This window comes from Colletotrichum destructivum, chromosome 1, assembly GCF_034447905.1.
Source record: "Colletotrichum destructivum chromosome 1, complete sequence".
NCBI lineage: Eukaryota > Fungi > Ascomycota > Sordariomycetes > Glomerellales > Glomerellaceae > Colletotrichum > Colletotrichum destructivum.
In genome coordinates, this window is record NC_085896.1 from 3,222,560 (window position 1) to 3,243,210 (window position 20,651).

Below are 20,651 nucleotides of genomic sequence, written 5' to 3' on the forward strand. Positions count from 1 at the left end.
TCTGACGAGGCAGCCGACCTCTGAAGGCCTGACTTGGGAGTGCCCTTCCTTTGAGTCCGAGTCTCGAGTATCGCCAACTTGACTAACGGCCCACCCCGCATAGGATCAACCACCCAGTATTTGCGCGGTTCACCGCCCGCATCGACGCTTCAGACCAAGTTGCCAGAAAATGAACACGAGGCACGGAGCGCGAGGGTTGAGCGAGCGGATGCCAGAGCACACGTCGATGTGTTCGTCTGAGGTTTCTGGTGTTCCCGTTCAAGCACCGGGAACGTTGCATCGACGTCAATATTCGTCCAAGCGACTGGACTCTGGGAAGGCCGTGCATTTGTTTCTTCTGACGGCAACGCCAAGAGAACACGGAGAACTTTCCTTGACCCATATCCCGGTCCCCTGGTCGAAAACCCGGAGTAGATATCAATATTGCAACCACACTGCAATCAGCATATTTGTATGACGCAGTTGCGGTGCGGATGTTGACAGACGGGGGCCTGGCTGGGCGTACGAGCTGCGCGAATTTGGTCCGATGTTGGCTCTGTGTTGATCGAGACTGGCTGGAAACTGGCATGACTCGGAAGGGTGAAGGAGAGCTGTAGCAGGGCGAAGGTCACGGCTCGAGTCAGAGTACTTGCCAGCTTCCTTTGCGGTGAGGACAAGAGGACCGGGTCGACGAGTGAGGCCTCTGGGCATTGCGTCGGTCGTCTTCCAAAGACACGCGATGACAAAGATATTCTTAGCAGAGGCGTTTACCCCTAACTCAGCTTCGACGAAAGGAAAGGCAGCATGTTGGCCCACGTTCGGTCTGGGTGGGTGTGTTGCACTAGCTGGAGGCAATTCCACGAGAAATTGAATCTGGCGGCATGCATGAAGCAAAAACTCCAATAATGGATTAGGGGCAGCTCTGGGAGGTTTTGGCGCGGAAGCGAGCGAGAGATTAACAGTCTAGCAGTTGCCAGTCGAAGAGAGGAAGTTGAGGCTAATGCAGGTACGGGCTCTGCTCTCCTTTCTCCCCCAAGCCCCCTCCCCCCCTTATTCGCTTGTGGCCGATGGGGCGGGATGGACTGAGCTTAACCTTAGCTACGCCAATGGAACTGAGCATTGTCTCCGCGGATGGGTCTTGTCTCTTTCCCGTTTAGGAAGCACCCCGGTCCCTCCGGGGTTTGTTTTGTTTCCTTCCCGACAACTCTTTGTGTGTTTGAGGCGTCCTTAGTCACGACCCTCTCTCTCTCTCTCTGTTGTCCCACCGTCACAGCATCATCCGACGACTCCCGCCGACCGGAAAGGGCCTGGCCCCCCGCCCTTCACTTTCTGTCCATGCTACATCTGGCGTAGGCTCACTCCATGCTCGGACACTTGGCCATTCTCCCTGGTCGCCCGACCGGCCCAAATTGGCGGGTATCCCAGCATCGTCACCCCTCAACCGTCAGTCGCCTCTTAACCCGAAAGAGTTTGGCCGATGCCGACACAGCATGCAAAGACTGCTGCTGGCGCAGGTGGAAGCTCACCGGCGGCTGACCCGACTGCTGCCGTGCTGTTCTGACTTGTCTCCGTCATGCTCGCGCGGTGGCGTCTAACTCCTCCTTTTCCTACCTTCATGTAGCTCGCCGGTGTCTGGCGCCAATGTTATGATACAGCTGGACCTTGCCGTATATCGTTCGTGCGAGATCAAATTGCGGGTCAGCAATCAACGTGCCATCGTCCTAGGGCCGCTCGTCGTATCTTTCATTCTATCCTTGGACACAATCATGGCGTTAATCCCCGTGAGACCTGACACCAGCCCATCAGTGGCTACTCGCATCTCTCGAACCTCGGGCTGTCTCCAAATCGAGGCCTCCATCTTGAAGACTATGTGATCAAATTTTACTATATATGGGGATCTTTCGCGCTTCCCAACCCGGTCTGCCCTCACCTCATCAACTTACAACCCAACCCGGGAAGCCATTCGCTCTTTCTTTACCCCCTGTTTGCGTGCAACTAGTACCACATTCTTTCAAGACCACTGTCATCACCATCGTTCGCAATGGCTCCCATCGTTCGAGCCCTCGCTGCTCTCGCAGCGGCTACTCTCCTTACACAGGTCACCGCGACTACCACGGAGCTGCCGCCCTGTCTCGACGCCTTCCAGCCCTTTGCCTACGCTGGTTGCTTCAAGGAAAAGGGTACCCAGAACGAGAACGCTCTTGACTTCCGCTCCTCCTCCGACCAGACCAAGAACACTGTCGAGAAGTGTGTCGCTGAGTGCAAGGGTATGTTAATCCAACACACTTGGCCCATTGGATACGTGGTAGACTGACACCCCGATAGGAAACAGCTACCGTTATGCTGGTCTTACCTACCACGGTGTCTGCTACTGCAGTCAGACTGTCAACAGCCCCCTCCTCGATGAGGACAGTTGCAACTTCCCGTGCACTGCCAATAACACTCAGACGTGTGGCGGCGATGGAGCCTTCTCCGTCTGGCAAGACCCCACGTTCCCGTCTTCTGCCGGTGTCAGCATCAATGATTTCAAGTCTATCGGCTGTTACACTGACGACACCGATCATGGGCGCACCATTGCTGAGCGACAGGACCAGGTTGCCTTCGACACCATGACTCCCGCCCTCTGCCTGCAAGCTTGCGCCGACGACGGCTACCCCTTCGCCGGTGTTGAGTACGGCGGTGAGTGCTATTGCGGTGTAGTCATGGGCAACTACACGCAGCCCGCCACGTCGGATAAGTGCAACGTGCCCTGCACGGGAGACAACACCAAGAACTGTGGTGGCGCTGGACACGTCGAGATCTACGTCGCCAGCAAGCTCCGGTCTCTTGAGCCCTGCGGTTTTGTTCCTCCCGTGAACTCGGTCTCTTCTTCCACCGCCAGCATCCCTTCCACCAGCAGTGCTCCCCCCAGCTCTTCCAGCATCACCTCGACGACAGTCTCTACCCAGGCTCCTCCTTCGACCACCACAAAGCCTGCCACGACGACAGTCTCTACCCAGGCTCCTCCTTCGACCACCACCAAGCCTGCCACGACGACGACCACTGCTCAGGTCTGCACCACCACCATTGTGACTCCGGCCACTTGCGAGTACGGCTGCGGCAACTGGTGCAACAAAAACCTCCCCGACTTCGACGATGCCGACAGCTGCACCAAGGCTCACAACAGCTGCAAGCTCCAGGTCAACGCTTGCCTGAAGGGCGCCGGATGGCCCGGCTCCGCTAGCTGCATGGAGTTCAAGGCATGGTGCAACGACGTCAACAGCTACTGCTCCAGCAGCTGCAAGGGCAAGGGATCCTGCTCTAAGAAGGACTGCTACAGTAAGAAGGTCCCCAAGGGTTACAAGCCTGGCACCACCTCGGTCTCTACCTTCGCCTGCCCCTCCAAGCCCACCTCGACCGCCTCCCCGGTCACCACCATTGTCCCTCCTCCTCCTACTGGTGTCTGCAAGCAGCCCAGCAGCTGGTGGTTCAACTACGGACCCGGCAACCCTGTCGGTGGCATTGAGATCCCCATCGTCACCTGCAACGACGTCGCCGACGACTTCAAGGCCGGCAATCAGTTCAAGCTCTACACCGAGTCTGACTCCCGCAAGTGCAAGTCCTTCGGCCGCAATAACGTCCCCAACGTCTGTCAGGAGGCTTGCAAGGAGCAGTACGACGAGTGCAACAACACCTACGCCCAGGGTTGCAAGACCTACAACAACCGTCGTGGCCGCCGCGACGCCGCCGCCGTCTACGCCCGCGCTCCTGAGTTCGCCAAGCGCTGGTTCTTCGCCGACACCTTCAGTGTCGCCCTCAACAAGTGTAAAATCCAGTACACTGACTGCCTTATCGAGAACCGCAACTCGTACGCTGCCAACAAGTGCGGTTCCTTCGCCACCGGCTACTAAACGCCACACTCAGTTGAATAGGAGACGACGCATACGCATAGACGCCATAGACGGGGAGTTTGCATTTTCAAAACGTTGGCTGCGACTTGACACTCTTTGAACTACGTCTAAACTTACATGTATTTAATAGCTACTCTTCTCACTTTAATCACACTTCGACTTGATGTTCATACTCGTATCGCATCTTCCTTGCTTTTGTGTGAAGCGTACAGCAAGTTTCTTGTCTGACCGAAGTTATTGCCCATCAACCAGTTAATAAAACGGCGCCGAACATGTATGATTGCTAAATTACCCTCGCCTTGAATCTTTCCTGTCTTACCTTGAATCCTGCTCAGACAATAAGGGTACCTTGAACCAGACAGCGCGGACCGCAACCGATCTCCTGGTATTTATAAAAAGTTTGTGCCGTGTAAACCTGGTGTGTAACTGTAGCCATGTTTTTGGGTATCACGCACAACAGTACTCGGTAGCTCAGACATGTTGGGTGTCGTTGGCGCTGTTCTGACCAGTGGGCGTTGGGGAAGTCGGGACGTCAATCCTCCATAATCCCTAATGCAGTGCCGGCGATGCAACGCACAACCGCCAGCATGGCCAAGTGGTAAGGCATCGCACTTGTAATGCGGGGATCCTGTGTTCGATCCACAGTGTTGGCACTGCAGGTGTACGTGTTCGCCTGAACATCGACGATTTTTTACTCTTGCTTGGTAATCTATCCTGCAACGATTCCCAGAAGATAATGAGAAAGTCATCCTGTTTTTTTTTTTTTTTTCCTTCATTTTTTTTTTGGGAGGGAGGGGTAATTGTTGTTGAAGAGGGGGTTTGTAGCAAATCATATGTACTTCGTAGTTGATTGCGATTCTGATGTTTTCTTGTAGGCTTCGCTCAACCAGACGTCGTAGGTGCTGGGTGGATGCTTTTGTGCTGTTTGTTCTAAGCTGACACTGCAATTGTGTTGACAGCAGCGTTATCCGCCTGTCAAGTATAATACCAAAACCGCAAGTGATTTTGTTAAGTTGAATCGCCTGAGAGCGTGTGCAGTCAAAGCCATGCTAGAAAGAATATGATTATCTGTCCTACCGATTGTCACACTTTCGACATTATGGTATTTAATTCAACAAGGACCGGATCACAACTCCTTCGTTCCCTCATGTCAGAACATTGATGAGTGCAAATCATGACAATTTGAGTTGTCGCAACACAGAACAACTGCCTGAGTATCTTGCTCCTGAGACCGAACGGGTGGCATCTAAGGAGGTGCACGATGATATACATGTCTGAACCTGCTGGTACTGCATACGTTGTCGTTCACCTTGTAACCCGAACCCCCCCCCCCCCTTAGGGCCAGATACGGATTGAGTTTTCCCCAGCTTTGTGCTGTGGAGCAATTCCTGCGCTCAGATGGCATTGGCCCGGCGTCGGGCAGACACCGAGGCTTACCATGCATCTCGCAGCCCGGGGAAACGGTCTGTCTCGACCAGCAGCTGGGGTTTCAGGAGCTCGGAGGTCATGGCAAAGAGGTGCACCGAGCTTCCTTTCTCGCTCGCCTATGCTCCTCCCTCCTTTCAAAGACATGAGCGGTCTTGGTCTCGTCCGCAGTACGGAACAGCCAGGAACCAGCACCAGCGGCAGCAACAAATACGAAGGAGAGAGTTTGTGCTCGGGTTTGGGGCCCGTACAGTACGGAGATGGGCATGGGGACCCATAACCGTCTAGTCAAGGGACGATATAGAAACGTGCCGAGGATCCCGCCCCTCCCTCTCGCAGCAGCTCTCGTAGCCAGCGGTGACGGCTGTTTGGTGATACATCAATCAGACGATGCTGGAGATCCGGGGGCCGGGACCTAAGATTCACCGAGGCCATTAGGCCGGTCCGGGCTAAGGTGAGCCAAAGCTTGACGGGCAGAAAAGGGCCACGGGTGGGGAGGGGGGAAGGGAAGGCAGGCGCGTCTAGAACCCTAAAAAAGGCAGGTTGTGAATACTGGAAAGGGCAGGACCGACACACAAAAATGGAGGTCGGAAAGAATTGTTAAGCGAGCACGCAACCCGCAATGCAAACGATGATCTCACACGCTGGAACATAGCCCGGGAGGAGGCCCCTACGGCCGCTCTCTCTCTCTCTCATTACAGCGCCTGCACCGTCCATGCTGTGCGCAATGGCGGCCTCCGATTGGAGGCAGAGCTGGCGTGCCCTGGCTTCCTGACCTAATTTGCTCCGTGCTTTTCCCCCCCGTCACTCTCTACCCCCCCGAGTGTTGTGTGCTGGTGCTGTGATTTGTCCCATTCAGAACCTCCCCCCCTCCTCAGTGCCCCATCGCGCAGTTTCTTCACCTGAGAGTCCCCATCCGTAACATCACCACAGCACCGGCACCAATTGGTCCCATACCCCCCATTGAGCATCACCACCACCGCCAGGTCATGGTGTTCTAACCTTGTCTCTTACCCCAATCATCATCCTAGACTAGGTCGCTATTGTACACCACAATCCAGGCGACAAGATGTCGGTCGCAAGCAAGGTGAGCTTCGCTCTTTTCCCTCAGTACTTTGGATTTGTTATCGGTCGTTGCTTTTCGACTTCGTCGTTGTGTGGGCGTGTTTGTTTTGTGTGTGCGTCGACCTCGTCGGCGTCGTCATTCCTCACGCCATCACCCACGATATGCTACCTCGTTCATGCTGCTCGGCTTCAAGATCTCAACTAACAACTACCCCCTACAGAACCTGTTCGAGCTCCTCGGTATGACTCTCCTCGATTAACAGCGATGCCCGACGAACTCCCCGACTGAACCATGCCCTAACCACGCACAACAGGCAACGATGCCGAAGATGACACTCCTCAGGCGCCCGTGAAGACGGTTGAGAAGACCACCATGCGTTCTACCAAGCGCGGTGTCGAGCCCGAGGCTCCTTCCCGTGCCGCCGCCGGTAACACCGGTGCTCCCCGCCGCAACAATGCCTCTGGCAACGAGGCCGGTAAGTCGATTCATCAATCATCATCTGCGGCCCTCGGACACGCAGACCCCGCTTTGTGCTTGGGCCCGCTGACTCGATTCTTTGACGGCAGCCTTCCGTGACCGCGGTGCTGGCAGCGACCGTAACCGTGGCAAGACCACCGACGAGCCTGCCAGAGGCGGCCCTCGTGGTGGCTATGGTGCCCGCGTCCGTGGAGGTATGTGTCTACCCTTCGCTTGCTTGGCTCTAGCGTTGAATGCAGGGTCAATCAAGGCGTTAAGTCATATTAACACCAATTTAGGCCGCGGTGGCCGCTTCCCTCGTGAGCGTGACGACCGCCAGTCCAAGGGCCTCGCCAGGTAAACTTTAAACCCACCCCGCTGGCACTTTCCTCCGTGCTGACATGCCGTAGCGGTTCCGAGAAGCAGGCTGCCCAGTCTTGGGGCGCCACTGAGGGCGATGCCGAGCGCAAGGACGAGCAGGCCGGTGAGGCCATCGCCCAGGCCGAGGCCAAGGATGCCGAGGCCGAGGCCGCTGCTCCCGTCGAGCCCGAGGAGCCTGAGGACAAGCACATCTCCTACACCGACTACCTCGCCCAGCTGGCTGAGAAGAAGCTTGCTCTCGAGGGCAACACTGAGGTGCGCAAGGCCAACGAGGGTACCAAGCTCAAGAAGGAGTGGGCCAACGCCAAGGAGGTCGCCCGCGATGACGAGGACACCTTCATGATCGGTACCGGCGGCAAGACCAAGCGCGAGCGTGAGCGCAAGACCAAGCAGCTTTTGGATATCGACCAGCGTTACGTCGAGCCTGAGCGCTCCCATGGCGGCCCCCGTGGCGGCGCCCGTGGTGGTGCTCGCGGCGGTGCTCGCGGCGGTGCTCGCGGTGGTGACCGTGGCGACCGTGGCGGCCGCGGCCGTGGCGATGGCCCCCGTGGCGGCGCTCCCCGCGCCGGCGGTGCCCCTCGTGGTGGTCGTCGTGAGGGTGGTGCGCAGATCAACACTAAGGACGAGTCTGCGTTCCCCAGCCTCGGCGGCAAATAAAAGCCCACGCCACCCAGCACCTATATCCGCCCACATATAGGCAAGAATGTGCTCAGACACATAGTTCCGCTCTAGTCATCGATGGAGAACGGAAGGGAAGGGCCAGTTTTCGGAGAAAATTTGCAGAAGGATGGTTGCGTCAAGGATTCCGAGGACTGGGCCGACTGATTTTCGGTCGATGCACGATAAATGAAAGGCTTTTTTTCATCTAGGTACTCAAGGACGGTATCGTTCAAAAAAGTCAAAAATGGTCTCTTTTGCATGGTTTCTAAAAAAACGGCCTCTGGCCTGTTGCTGATTGCGTTGGTTCTGGGTGTAAATGAAAAGGTTTGACCTACGGTTGGGAAAGAAATGGTTAACTCGGATAACTTCATGCTTCCCATGATGGCGCCTCGACATCTGCTTCACGGTCTTTTTCCGCTCGTCACGCATAATGCTACCGCTTTCAGCGAATCAAGATACGACGAGATAGACATGAAGTCAGTGGAAGTTAGTTCGTCTCCCGCCTTGTCCTTCGCGAATGCTTGCTAGTGAGCCGCACACGAGGTCGACCTACAACAAGAGCCTGCATTGGCCTACATGACATGTGCCTTGCCGTCGTTTGTGCTTGGAGCCTGCTTCGTAGCACGCGGTTTGGGGGCAGATATCAAACCCGGATTGAGTGGCTGCCCGCAGGCGTGAGGAGAAAACAGCGAGAGAGAGAGAATGCGCATGTCACTCCTAAAGTCATGTTTGAATACCGAGGTATTGCTGCGGCAATCAAATTGCCCCTAACAATGTAGTTCTTTCGCCTGATCTCGGGGAGTGCCCTCCTCGTCGAAGTTCAAAAGGCTTGTTCATCCAAATTCACGGAGAATTGACACAATGTAGGCTAGACAGCAAGTACATCCATCGAGCAGCGAGAGATGCCATTCTTTATTCCCCAAGAATCTCTGGCAGACCTGTATTCCATCGGCGCTACACGGGCTATGATTGATTTCAACTCCGACATGGCAGAGCCACATGATGGTTCAATGAGGTGGAACTGCTCAAGGGCGAGTCAACCATTTTTTTGGCCCATGTCTGGAACCGCAGCCCTGGCCGCCATCTTCCAAGCAATCATGGTTTCTTCAATTCACCGTCTGTAACAACACGGCCACCATGAACACCCGGTTCCACGCAGCACCCCAAGCACCCCGAGTTGTAAAACCCGGCCCTCTCGAACACAAACCCGAAGCACCACAAGGCGAATAAGCTGTTCTCCTCCACAAAGACCTTAACCTTGTGACCGCCGTCCCTCTCGGATCGGGTGACAAAGCGTTGTCGAACAAGTTGGCTATGGGATTGTCCTAACCTGCCCTTTGTATTGAGAGGTCCAAGGGCCGAGGACCTCTTGACTGCAGTCTGATCAACGACTTGAATGTTGCTTATGAACAGCATTTAAAGAGTGTGAGGAACCTCTCGATTCTCAACGATGCGAAAACAGTATTGCTCACGGCCAACATAGTCAAGATTCATAGACAGATACAGCGACCCTCGCAACGCCGGCATATTCCACCTCCTCGAAAGAAAACATGCCTCGCATCATCTACAACCCTGAAGCCCCATCCGGTCCGTGGACGAAGATCAATCCCTGTGCCGTCTGCCACAAAGCCCGCAATGTCCGAGAGCGCCCCGACATCCTACGCCGGCTTCTGTGCATCCCTCGTCAATCCGACCCCTCGCGGACCCCCTCCGTGTGCTACGCGTGCGGCGTCACCGGTAGCGAGACAATCACCTTCAACAACCCCAACTAGAACCCACAACCCCATGCTGACCGCCGTGTAGAAGAGCCCGTGGGGCCCAATGATGAGACCCGGGCATATGACATTTTTGGCCCACCGACGCCCTTGGGTCGGCCGACGAGGAAGCTGGCCAGGTTCAAGCCGATGAAGGAACACCTAGGTTTTGAGACCCCCAGTGCCCATGACATTGCATGGGCCAGGGCCATCGAAAAAGCGCAGAATCCCGAACGGAGTGCTTTGGGTAGGTTGAAAACGCTGTGGAGGATGGCTGATACTATCCTGCCGTCTCGCGGGCCGCCGCTGCCCCTGACTAGCGAGGAGCGCCGGAGACGATCTCAAGAGCGGTGGCACGAAACCCAAGATTTGAGACGGACAAAGAACGGGGCCAAGCCTCAGTTCAGACCCCGTGCAGGTTTTCCGTCGACTGCCCTCAAGCCCATCTCGGAGGAGGACGAGCCGGAGGAGGATCCACGGACCAGAGGCCGTCGCCACAGCTGAAAGACGAACACGTATCTAATTAAACCAATTACAGATTCAGCACCGTAGAGGGAAACTTCGTGTGTGATTCGTTATGGGCAAGGGGCAGTATGGGTCGTGCGAGTACTGGGATGTTGAGAGACTGTGACGAGAAAAGAGGTTGCGTCAGAAAAATATGTGTATTCAGTGTTGCTTTCTTCAATTCGTAATCTACTGCTTGTCTTTGTAAAAGCGAGCAGCGTCAATGCTTAAGCTGGCCAAGAAGAGGATGGCGTTAAAGGATGCCATCATATAGAAGGGCGCGCCGTGCGACACCGCGTCAAACATGTAACCGCCTAACTTTGTGAGCAGCAGAATTGCCGCTCCGCCAAACCAAGAATACATGCCAGCAATGGAACCCTTGAGCCGCACTCGGGATACGGCGTCGACACTAGCATTGTGCTGCAGCAACGGCGCAGACTCGCCAGGAGCTTCCATGGCCTCGGTCGAGTCCTCGACGGTGTCAATGATCTGTGATTTGGGAATATCTGCGGTAAGAACGCCGCGGCCGAGGAACCCCAAACTACAGACAATGGCGCCAATCTGGCTAATGCCAAGCATAATCACAATGGCGAAGATGGCCGGGCTGCCACCTCGGCCATCGACATTCTTGTATTCCGGGCTCTGTAGCTGAGGGAGGGAGATGTAGCCGACGATTCCGAATGCGGTCGCGATGAGGATCGGGTAGTTGAGGCGGCCGCGTCTCCTGTTAAAGTAGCCAAACAATGGCGCGGCAAACAAGCCGAACAATTGGGCGACGCCTGTCAGAATGGATGAAAGAATATAGGCCGCCCGGCACTCCTTCTTCAGTTCCGGAGAAGGATCATGTGGAGAACCATGACAGAATCCGTTACTGATGTAGTATGTGTTGATGTAGAGAGGTATGAAAAGCGAGATGGCAACGGTAGAAGCCCGGGCCACGAAGCCGCCCAGATATCCAAGGGCGATTTGAGAATCCGTGAAACCGAGTGTGACGGAATCTCGCAACAGACGGAAATATGGCAATACTTTCTGCAAACTGTCAGTAGGCTCTCGTGAGCTTGTGATGGGGCAATTTACCGGCCGTGTCGGGTGGTATGATCCATGCTCTTCAGAGTCGCCCTCCGAACTCGAATTGGTCTTGAGCCCAAGAAGAACGCCCCAGCCCTTGCCTTCCTCACCCTTCAGGTTTTTCAGCCCAAAGAAGACAAAGACTGCCACAACGAATGCCACTACCCCGACCACATAAAAACTGTCTGCTACAGCATCGGCGGAGGTGACACCGTCAATCTCGCCGAAGCGAGCTGGGAGCGGGAGGAATAACGAAAGCGCAACCAGTGCGCCACATCCCGTAAATAGTCCAACATAGCCCGCCAGTGCCGAGGGCTTGCCGGCCTTCGCTTCTTCCCTCTCGCTTGCCGACGCTGCCTGACCGTTTCCGCTGGTATTGTGGAACCGTGCCGGAGTAATGGTCATGTCAGACTCGAGTGACATAGCAACGCTGTTTCGGGGGTTGTGGGCTGGCTTGTTCGCAACGTCGGCGGAGCTGTCGGAATCGTTGCCATCATCCGTGAGAGAGGGCAAGATAGCAGTGACCATGGTGGCGCTAAGTAAGAAGTGTCAGCCCATGCATCCGTCCAAGATGCCGTTTGCTAGGCACTTACGCGGCTGTCGCACCGATGGCAAAGAAGATGCGCGCCAGAAGCAGTTGCGGATATACATTCTTCGCCTGCACGAACAGGATCAAAGCCGCGCCAATGACGGCGTATCCGATGACGGCCACCCATCTCACACCGAGGCGATCCGAGACCAATCCCCAGACCGGACATGCGATGAGCGCAACGAGCTCGTCGACGAAGCCGAGGGTGCCGACAACGTCGCCGACGCCATCCTTGACGCCAATTAGGTCGGTAATGACAAAGGATATGCTGCTGTTGAGGAAGACAAGAAAGGAAATGGAGAAGAGAGAGATGCCGAGAAGGTATGTCACTGCTTGCAGGGTCGAAGTCGCCTCAGAGAAGGGCAGGTAACGGGAGAGAATCGCCATGATGAGGATATCAAGCGCAGTAGTAGGTGTCGTGCCGGGCAATCGAGGTGATTGTCGTTATTTAGCCCTGACCACCGTTTAGACCTAAGCTTACATCTCGCGACGGGCGGGATAAGATATGTTAAGAGGGAAATAGAGGTGGGCTGGCGGTTTTGTTTGTTGTTGATCACAAGGGAGAAAGTTAGTATGTCGAAGTGGGTAGCTGCGGTAGCGGGTGTTGGTGCGTGACGGCAGGTGAGCATCATACACCTGAGCTCCCTGCAACAATACGCCAAACGCCAAACGGTCAAACTGTCCGCCGCCTTACATAAGCCCCGCACCGACAGTCTCCCAGACCCATTACGCAAACGACCGGACACCCGCTCCAGTCCGGGTTCCGGTGGCGCCGAATTTGTTTGGTTGGGCAGTCAAACACATTTGATTGAGGAGGGGAAGGGTTCCCGTGTGGTATGAAGTTGAACTCGGGCTCTTACGAAAGTCGCTCGATTGACTGCTTTTCCATTTGTCTAACGGCATATCACAATTATTCCCTAGATACCCCCGAATAGGAAGAGGTATATCAGCATGACGCCCAACGCCAGTGGCCAGGCATTCCTTTCGGCTTTGCCTCCGTAAGATTGCCAGTTTCCGAGTAACTCTGTTGATTCCCCGACTCCATTGCTTTCCCAAACCATGGTTTTCTTGCCCAGTCGTTCGATTCGTCGTCCGCCATCATCCGGCCTACCATGACCAGAGCACCTTATGGTGCAGCACCCGAGCTCCAAGTCGCTCGAACTCGAATGGTGTAACCCACGAATCATTGGCCGGTAGTTTGGCAAAGACGCTAGCGCCCTTCCATGTCACGACCTGTTCGTCCATGTCTCTTGCGCTTCTGCTGACAAGAATGCGGTCAAAGAGGTCAGGCCGCCTAGCCTTGAGCTTCTCTTCAAGCACGACAGTGAACTGTGGCGTCTTTGACCCGCCACCGATTACCATGATACTGCCCAGGTAATCGCGTAGCTTCTTGTCATCTCCCTTGGCGGCGTTGTAGATGCTGGTAAGGATGGCAAGATCCAAAGGTGCAGTAGGCAGAACGCCATCGCGCTCAATTGCAATAGCTTTGGCACTGCGTGCAGAGGTATCAACAAACATGCCGACGGGCGGCTGTGCCAGCATCGTACCGTTCGGTCCTGGTGTGCCGCCGTTCCTCCCGGGGGGCGCCGGGCTGCCTCCGTTGACGCCGTCTTTGCTTCCGCCAAATACAAACGGCGCAGGCACTGGCGTGCTGACACCCTCCGGTGCTGGAGATGGGGCATTAGACCCTGACGGAGTGCCGTTGATGCCGTTCTCGCCTCGCTTAAGGAAGTCAAATGGCTGCGGTTTTTCCTTGACCGGCGTCGACACATCATTCTGTGACGGTGTGAAGCCGTTGGCAGGCGCAGCGTTCAGCGAAGGCTTGACGAGGGCTAGGATGCCAAACTGAGCCGCTGATGTCGGGTCATCAGGTATGTCCGCATCGTAGGCGTTGTAAGACCGCTCGATCAGTTTCCTTCGTCCTCGCAGCTTGGTACTGTTGTCGAAGATGGACGGGTCGTAGAAGCCCATAGGGGCGAGAATGACCTCGTCGTAAGTCTTGAATAGGTACTTGTGCGTCGGCTGGTTTGGAGCTCGCAGATGGAACTGGTACAGCTGGACAGAAATGTCCGCCTGCGACATCGTGCAATGCTTCATCTTAAGCTCCTCTGCCAGCAAAAAGTCATGGCGTCTCCGAAGATTGATGTCCTGGTAGGGAAAGTTGTCATAGAGCAGCATTTTGACAAAGGTCTCCGTCACGTCGTACCCGCCATACTTCAGGTTGATGCGAGAGTCTTCAACACAAAGCCCGTCCTCGACACAAGCGATGGAGGTTTTTTGTGCTCCGACGTCAACGACGCAGGCTTGGGTATATCCCGCTCCAAATGTAGCAGCCATGCTCTCTTGGATAAAACATATCCGATTGAACTCAAACCATGTCATGCAAGATCTGAGGACCTGCTCGACGTACTTCTTGTCATACAGATCAGGAATGACGAAGACGCAGCTGTACTGCCTCCAGGTACTATTCTTGGTGAGACCAAGTTCCTGTCTGATCGCCTTATCAAGCAGAGTCTCGAAGTCGTCAAACAGATGTTCGGCGTTCAGATATTCGTCTTCATTGAGCACTCCATGCTGAATTGGCCACCAGAGCTTAAACTTTGGTTGGGAGTCATCCGGCACTCGTTGTGCTTGCTGTCCGATGAAGCAGGAGGCTGATGATTTGGGATCATCTAGGTTGTTAATGTCGGTCCAATCGATTTGCAAGGGATCGTTGTGTGTTTGAATGATCTCGGGCTCAGTCCGGCGGTTGTAGTTCAGCACCAATTCCTTGGAGTTGGGCAGTACCTTGCGCTTGTTTGCGCGCATTTCCAGTTTGAGATCGCTGCACATCTTGTTGTACTTTTTAGACCACTCTTCGCCATATTGCTGGTCTTGCGTCTTCGCCTCGAAATGCCGACGGGGGAGCGCTTCATGAATCTCGGCCTCAGTCTGGGGGAACTTGGTGGCAAGTGTCATCGGAATCGACTTGGGAAGTGCATCGCTGGCGAAGCCAATCCGAAGGTTCTGGCTGCCAGGATGAATGACAATGACCTTCGAAGGGTCAAGGCCCGTGGCTGCGTCGGCGGGTGCTTCGTCGGGTTGAAGTTCGGGGATAACGAGGGGAACTTCGGCGCGGCCACTTTGGGCAAGAGCACGATCTCTGTCCTTAGCAGCTTGAACAATTCTGTCGCGGGTGGCGTCGCCTTGGAGTCGTAAAGCGAGAATCTGGTCATCGCGCTTCATGTAATCCCTGTGGCGTAGACGACAGTGTCAGCATCAATGCGACGAGTTCTTGGAGAAACCACGGTCCTTGAAACGTACGTATAGTAGTTCTTTTGATTGATTGGCGTGACGTCCGGCCAGCTTGTCTGCTTCATACCGTTGTCGGTTCTCTCGAGGCCTGCGATTCAGGATCAGCATGTTGGCATCGCAACCGACAGCTCCGTCCCTGCTTACCCTCCCGGAGGAGAACCCTCTCGCTAACTTTTCCTACCATTCTGTTGACTTGCTCCTGAAAATCGGAGCCAGGAAGCGAGCTGGCACTGGTGTCATGTGTTTCCAATAGGAAAAGCAGATCGATAGCGATAGCCTCGAGGTCGGATTCCTCTCAGCCTACCGACTACCATCTCCAGTAGCCTACTGGCCCGTGCGTGAAAGTGTGGCTGGAGTTGCTGCAGCAGGTACCAAAGCTGCGGGGGTGCTGTTCGGGATAATATTAATCCGAAACCCCCTCCAACTTTTCAAAACGAGAACTCGAGGACGCTGGACCTTTCAGGCTGTTACACTGTACCAGAGAATTCCAGAGAATGCCAAACTGCATCGACACCACCGACACGTCGCATGTCAGTCTCGATTCAACCTCATGACAGACTTCCATTCTTGGCACGGCACGAGATGTTTCTGAAGGGTGCTTTCTTGGTCGCTACGACAGTAATTTGTTCAACAGGCGATCCTTGTGGTCTCGCTGCATTAGGTGCACAGTTGAAGAGCCAAGGTCAAGTCATGAACAACGTGATACCGTTTCTTCACTCATCCAAAGAAGCTTAGATTTGCTACCTAGAGCAGTCCAAGCACCTTTCGGGTGCAGGCCGTTTTGCGGCTTCGGTGAGCATCAAACCATTGGTCATGAGCTAGGTTGCTCAGACTCGGCGTGGATGTTTGGCTGCTTCATGCTTTACTCAGTACAGCCTGACTGTTGCTTGTTTTGCATGAGCGGCAAATGAGTGGATGAACTTGACACGATAGCTTGCGTCGAACCAAAGCCCAAACAACATTATTCGAGGTCAGCATCTCCCGGAAACGTCGGTGAAAGCTCTGTTGAGTCTATATTTCCAAGGCGTAGTTGGTAGCATCTCTCCGACAAGTACCTCCCTAGGCAGGCGTGCCTCCTGGGGTTGTTTACGTTTCTCGTCGGTTGCATTAATCACAAAAGCAACACCCCGTCGGGACGATGCTCTTTCCCGAGCAAGGGCAGGAACGTGCAAGGACGGGAAGGACGTACCGTCCGTTCCTCTACATAGGTATGCCTGGGCTGCAATTGCCTTCAATGGCAAGACAACTCGAGTCACCTGACAGTGCCCCAACCACCAAGCAATGACGTCGTCACGTAAGGTCCTGCCTGTCACAGAGGAAACAACACAACGTGCCACGTCTGCTTCATGACTCCGAGCCGATTTCAGTCCTCTCACGAAATACTCTCGACATCTTACTCAACTCAACATAACCCATTCGACAGCCTAAGTATCTTGCAGTACACTAAGCCGCCCACCGCCGACCTCCCACTTGAGTCCCTCTCACTCTGTACCTTAGGTAATCTAGAAGTCCAACATTAAGCCATGCCCGCCATTCCCATCTTCAAGGACACTCCGATCAACGCCTCTAAGGCGTCGGGAGCCACTCCACAGACCGAGGAACCGCATTCCAAAGTCAACCCTAACAACGCCTCTGAGCTATCGCACAGTCAAGTCGGCGCACCCGTACCCGCACCCGTTCTCGCACCATCGTCCACCTCTCAGCAGCCATACCCGCCGGCACAGCCTGGCGCCACCCCATCTCTCCCTGTTCAGACAGCTTCCGCGCAAGCATATCCTGCGCCGCGGCCAACTCCAACTCAGAAGACGGATGATGTCAGCCCTCCGCCGCCCCAGCCAGGTGCTGCGCCGGTGCCTGTAGCAGGCATTCCGACGTTGCCTCCCCCTCCGAAGGGGGGCGAGGCCTACCATCCACCAGCCCCGACGCCCGCAACTCAGGTCACTGCTCCTTACCCTCCACAAATGGGCATTCCTCCTCCAACCATGTCTCACTCAGTATTGCGAGGGTCTTCCACGTCTACTGCCAATGGACCTCAGATGACTGGACCACGACCCATTGCACTAGGAGGCGATCCTGCATCTAGCCTTGAACACCCCCCGGGATATCAGCAAGACGTCAGTGCGTCTGAGTTCAGCAGCCATCAAAGGGCTGCTCACCAAGCTGCGGTGACTTCGTCTGCAGAGAGAGGATTTCAAGCCCGGCCCGATGAAGGGGTTTGGGACACGGCAAAAAAATGGGCGCAAGCTGCTGGTGGCAGCCTGGCAGCAGCCGAGCAAGAGGTCTGGAGAAGGATCAACAAAGACTAGAACTGCCTCAAGGGCCCCGTGTCAACACATCAATCAATGTTTTGCTATCAAGGCTCGATTACTCTGTCGTAACTGCGGCTTCAGCTGCCATCATTGTGATTCCAACGAGGATCGATTTGGCTGTTGGCGATCGGTTAACCAGTTGCTGGGAACTTGGTCGGCCACAGCTGATGATGTCTCGTCGGCCCCAAGCTCCAGGCATCGGACGTCCAGCTTCTTGGCCCCTCATCCCTACTCACTTTTCTTCCAGGTTAATCCATTGCATGATCTCGCACTACTGGCCTAGCGCTGGCCTGCTCAGCTTCGCAATTGGATCTTTCTTTGTCCACGCAAGCGGTTCTATCGGAGTCTCCTTTCTTTTCGAAAACCCGAGGCATGCCCGGATCACTAGCTGTCGAGGGCCTGTCCAAAGGCGAGGTCATGGGAATCTATGACACCTTTGCAGGTCTGTTTACAGTCTCGTCATTTCCGATGACCAACTTACACCAACGAAAAAGCACATTTGCTGGAACTAGCTAATGCCTTGCCCAGCCTATTATTTTGCTGGTCGTCCCGTGAGACAGCTGAACTGACTCCAGCTTTGGTAAACATCAAACACATCGATGAGACTGAAAAAACGCCGACTAACATAGCGTACTATGGAGAGTCCGTTACTACCCTGCTCGCCCCTTTTCCCCCTGCGGCTGCACATTCAGCCTTCCTCAATGGTCCGCCCAACGTCTGGTGTCCAATTGAGTCGAGCCGACAAGCAATCGATGGCGGGGTAAATTCGCGTCATTATTGGCCCATGATCTCCATAAGAGCCGTGCTATAGACAGCGGCTACGGCTGGAGAGTTGGTGTAATTTCCCAAAACGTCCGAGGTCGTCATGCACGCAAGACATCCAGCCCTTGTCGGCGGCCAGTCCGGAGTATCCACAGAACAACTCATCGAAGGCCCGGTAGAAACTAGCCAGCGAACACGGAGACTTTGGGAGGCCACCGGAGCGAGGCGGACGTTGCATCTATCGCACAGACGAAAGGGTCATAGACGGCGTCGGAGTTGCTCTCAGATGTGCATATCGGATCTAACGGGGCGTGTCAACTCTTGGCCGACTTGCATTGCGACGTGGCGTGTGACGGCAGCAAGATGGATGTCGGCGACCATTGCCCGACCGAGGAAGCCTTCGCTAAGTTTCACCAACATTGTACACCACACAGAGCTTTGAGACAAAGTTTTTGACGGACTAGCGATGTGCGTCCTTAGCGTCATGTCAGTATTCACATTGGGTGGATTATCACCAACGGATTCGTCCAACAAGCTTTCGACAGCACGACGCGGCGACGGCGACAAATCATAGTTGGAGCGAACCACTTTACGCGTGTACAGTCCGTGCCGGGTGTTGGTCCCCGGGTGTCAGGTCGGACGCGCAATCTAGGATGCGATGGCGGGAAGAGGCGGCCATCGTAGGGGTGCATATCATGAATCTATCAAGGAGATCCATGGCTGACTAGGCTATTGCGGATTTCCGTAATGTGTGTGAACGAGTCTCCGCTGCAAAAAACACATGGAAGGTCACTAGCCCGAGGCATTAACATGACGCGTGCTATTGTAGCCAAGCGCCTGGTTAGTCGCTGAGTGATTGGCCTTTTCTGGCAGCACTGATTGCTTCTAGGAGCAGCAGCCTTCTCTTCTCGTGGCCATTAGCCTCCAGCAGGAATTTGGCCGGTCCCTCTGCTGTCAAACTTGAGGCTTTGAACCTATGGCCCAGATCAGGTCACTCTCAGTGAATCATGGAGACAGGAATGTGTACCCACCAAAACAGACGGCAGATCAAATCACAATCTACCCTAGACGAGGCGAGCGCGGCTCGCAAAGAGCCGCGACGAAGGGTTACTTACACAATGCTGTGTAGAGGGCAGGGGCAACGGATAGGGGCAGGCGAGGGAGAGACAACTAGTCGCGACGCCAGGTCTGTTGGATCGCCAACACCAGGGGATCTTCTTGGCGCAAGAGCTAAAGAGACAATGTCTCCCCTAATTTCACAGCATCGATTTGGAACATCAAGGTCCAAGGTTATGGCAAGCAGAATGTGATGTTGAGTGAGCAGCCGAGCAATAGCAGGCGCGATAGAGGGCTATGTTGGCTACGGTATCCGGATGTGACGTGAGTTCCGTCCAGACTTGGTCAGTTTTTGACAAGTCTCATGTCTCATACAAGAGCCCAAACACCAGTATCTGTGCGGTAACAGTATTTGATTTTAGTTTGATCTTGCTCTTGCTCTTGTTTCCATCATAGCCAGACACCTGGGAGACCACTCACAACAAGACAGATAATAAAGATGGGGATGAACCTCACGGACGACAACACACAACGGTGACTTGGGACCAAAGCAACGGCAGAAAGGGTTGTGCCAGAGCGGCTGCCGCCAAGGGAAGAAGTACACAACCAAAGTAGTATGCCAAATGGTCTGCATGCAGTTGGGTGCAGCTGCGGCACGCGTTACGGACACAGAGCCGGTCGCGTGTGTCTGGAAGCCAACGGGACGGAAGCATAGCATTTGGATGTCCGGATGGATGTGGTGGGAGGCAATGTGAGGTGAAGCTTAATTTGGTGCGTGTGGGAGAGGCCAGGGCACGAAGCAGATACTGCAATATCAAGCCATCGATTGACGTTGACGAGCCTCCCACAAAAGACATTCTCAAGAGTCATGGAGCGAGGTCCCTGTCTTTTTCGCATACCAGTTAGACTGCGGCTGTCACGAGACGCGTGATTGAGGCGTGGTGAAGTGATCTGGGATAAAGGTGAGAGCGAAAGGCTCGCGTACAGACAAGACTCACTACGAAGGATTGCGGTCATCGTTAGCTGCCACAACCCAGTCAAGGGGCCAGGGCGAGACAAGGGTGTGTTGTTCTGCGACAGATCTGAGACAGCTTACACCCCTGCAAAACCCCTGGCACAGCCCCCGCGTCCCCGGTGGACTTGCAGGATGCGAGACCCAGATCCAGCGAGTCACGACCACGAGTCAGCAGGCAGTGGATAGTATTCGACACGCTGTATACAACGAGAGACTGGGGTCCGACTCTGGGAGACCGGGCACGACTTCCGTACCATGGCTCTTGAGATTCCATCGTGTCGCGTCAAAGACGGTGACATGACCCATGAGATGGAGAAAGACGCTACGATAGGGGAAACGAGTCGAGAGTCGGACGAGGGAGGTCAAAGATATGGGAGAAAAAGGTTAAAGGAAGCCAGTTTGGACAGAATAGGAACAGCCGATTGATTAGATCAAGGGCCGGA

General features: G+C 54.8%; 8 protein-coding genes across 8 annotated transcripts; 5 read left to right on the forward strand and 3 right to left on the reverse strand.

Moving 5' to 3' along the window:
- Positions 1-1,798: 1,798 nt before the first annotated feature.
- CDEST_00971 (Putative carbohydrate-binding WSC) lies at positions 1,799-4,033 on the forward strand. The gene is made up of 2 exons (XM_062917130.1): positions 1,799-2,246; positions 2,305-4,033. Exons 1-2 carry the CDS (start codon positions 2,021-2,023, stop codon positions 3,867-3,869), a joined length of 1,791 nt encoding a protein of 596 aa, XP_062773181.1. The 5' UTR covers positions 1,799-2,020; the 3' UTR covers positions 3,870-4,033.
- Positions 4,034-5,204: 1,171 nt separating this feature from the next.
- Positions 5,205-5,732, reverse strand: CDEST_00972 (uncharacterized protein; the record flags this gene model as incomplete). Its single annotated transcript, XM_062917131.1, has 1 exon — positions 5,205-5,732. Exon 1 carries the CDS (start codon positions 5,439-5,441, stop codon positions 5,205-5,207), a length of 237 nt encoding a protein of 78 aa, XP_062773182.1. The 5' UTR covers positions 5,442-5,732.
- Positions 5,733-6,177: 445 nt separating this feature from the next.
- Positions 6,178-8,395, forward strand: CDEST_00973 (Putative hyaluronan/mRNA-binding protein). The gene is made up of 6 exons (XM_062917132.1): positions 6,178-6,381; positions 6,581-6,599; positions 6,674-6,835; positions 6,927-7,031; positions 7,116-7,173; positions 7,227-8,395. Exons 1-6 carry the CDS (start codon positions 6,364-6,366, stop codon positions 7,852-7,854), a joined length of 990 nt encoding a protein of 329 aa, XP_062773183.1. The 5' UTR covers positions 6,178-6,363; the 3' UTR covers positions 7,855-8,395.
- A 1,012-nt stretch (positions 8,396-9,407) lies between these two features.
- CDEST_00974 (uncharacterized protein) lies at positions 9,408-10,116 on the forward strand (the record flags this gene model as incomplete). The annotated part of the gene is made up of 2 exons (XM_062917133.1): positions 9,408-9,594; positions 9,661-10,116. 2 exons carry the CDS (start codon positions 9,408-9,410, stop codon positions 10,113-10,115), a joined length of 642 nt encoding a protein of 213 aa, XP_062773184.1. The 3' UTR covers position 10,116.
- A 138-nt stretch (positions 10,117-10,254) lies between these two features.
- On the reverse strand, positions 10,255-12,380 carry CDEST_00975 (Putative major facilitator superfamily, MFS transporter superfamily). Its single transcript, XM_062917134.1, has 3 exons — positions 11,777-12,380; positions 11,193-11,718; positions 10,255-11,144 (listed from the first exon to the last, which is right to left on the reverse strand). The coding sequence occupies exons 1-3, from the start codon at positions 12,157-12,159 to the stop codon at positions 10,305-10,307; spliced, it is 1,749 nt and encodes a 582-aa protein (XP_062773185.1). The 5' UTR covers positions 12,160-12,380; the 3' UTR covers positions 10,255-10,304.
- Positions 12,381-12,629: 249 nt separating this feature from the next.
- CDEST_00976 (Putative Actin family, ATPase, nucleotide binding domain-containing protein) lies at positions 12,630-15,387 on the reverse strand. The gene is made up of 3 exons (XM_062917135.1): positions 15,211-15,387; positions 15,076-15,154; positions 12,630-15,004 (listed from the first exon to the last, which is right to left on the reverse strand). Exons 1-3 carry the CDS (start codon positions 15,248-15,250, stop codon positions 12,880-12,882), a joined length of 2,244 nt encoding a protein of 747 aa, XP_062773186.1. The 5' UTR covers positions 15,251-15,387; the 3' UTR covers positions 12,630-12,879.
- A 164-nt stretch (positions 15,388-15,551) lies between these two features.
- Positions 15,552-16,144, forward strand: CDEST_00977 (uncharacterized protein). Its single transcript, XM_062917136.1, has 2 exons — positions 15,552-15,748; positions 15,802-16,144. The coding sequence occupies exons 1-2, from the start codon at positions 15,595-15,597 to the stop codon at positions 15,975-15,977; spliced, it is 330 nt and encodes a 109-aa protein (XP_062773187.1). The 5' UTR covers positions 15,552-15,594; the 3' UTR covers positions 15,978-16,144.
- A 4-nt stretch (positions 16,145-16,148) lies between these two features.
- CDEST_00978 (uncharacterized protein) lies at positions 16,149-17,427 on the forward strand. The gene has a single exon (XM_062917137.1). It carries the CDS (start codon positions 16,590-16,592, stop codon positions 17,370-17,372), a length of 783 nt encoding a protein of 260 aa, XP_062773188.1. The 5' UTR covers positions 16,149-16,589; the 3' UTR covers positions 17,373-17,427.
- Positions 17,428-20,651: the final 3,224 nt, after the last annotated feature.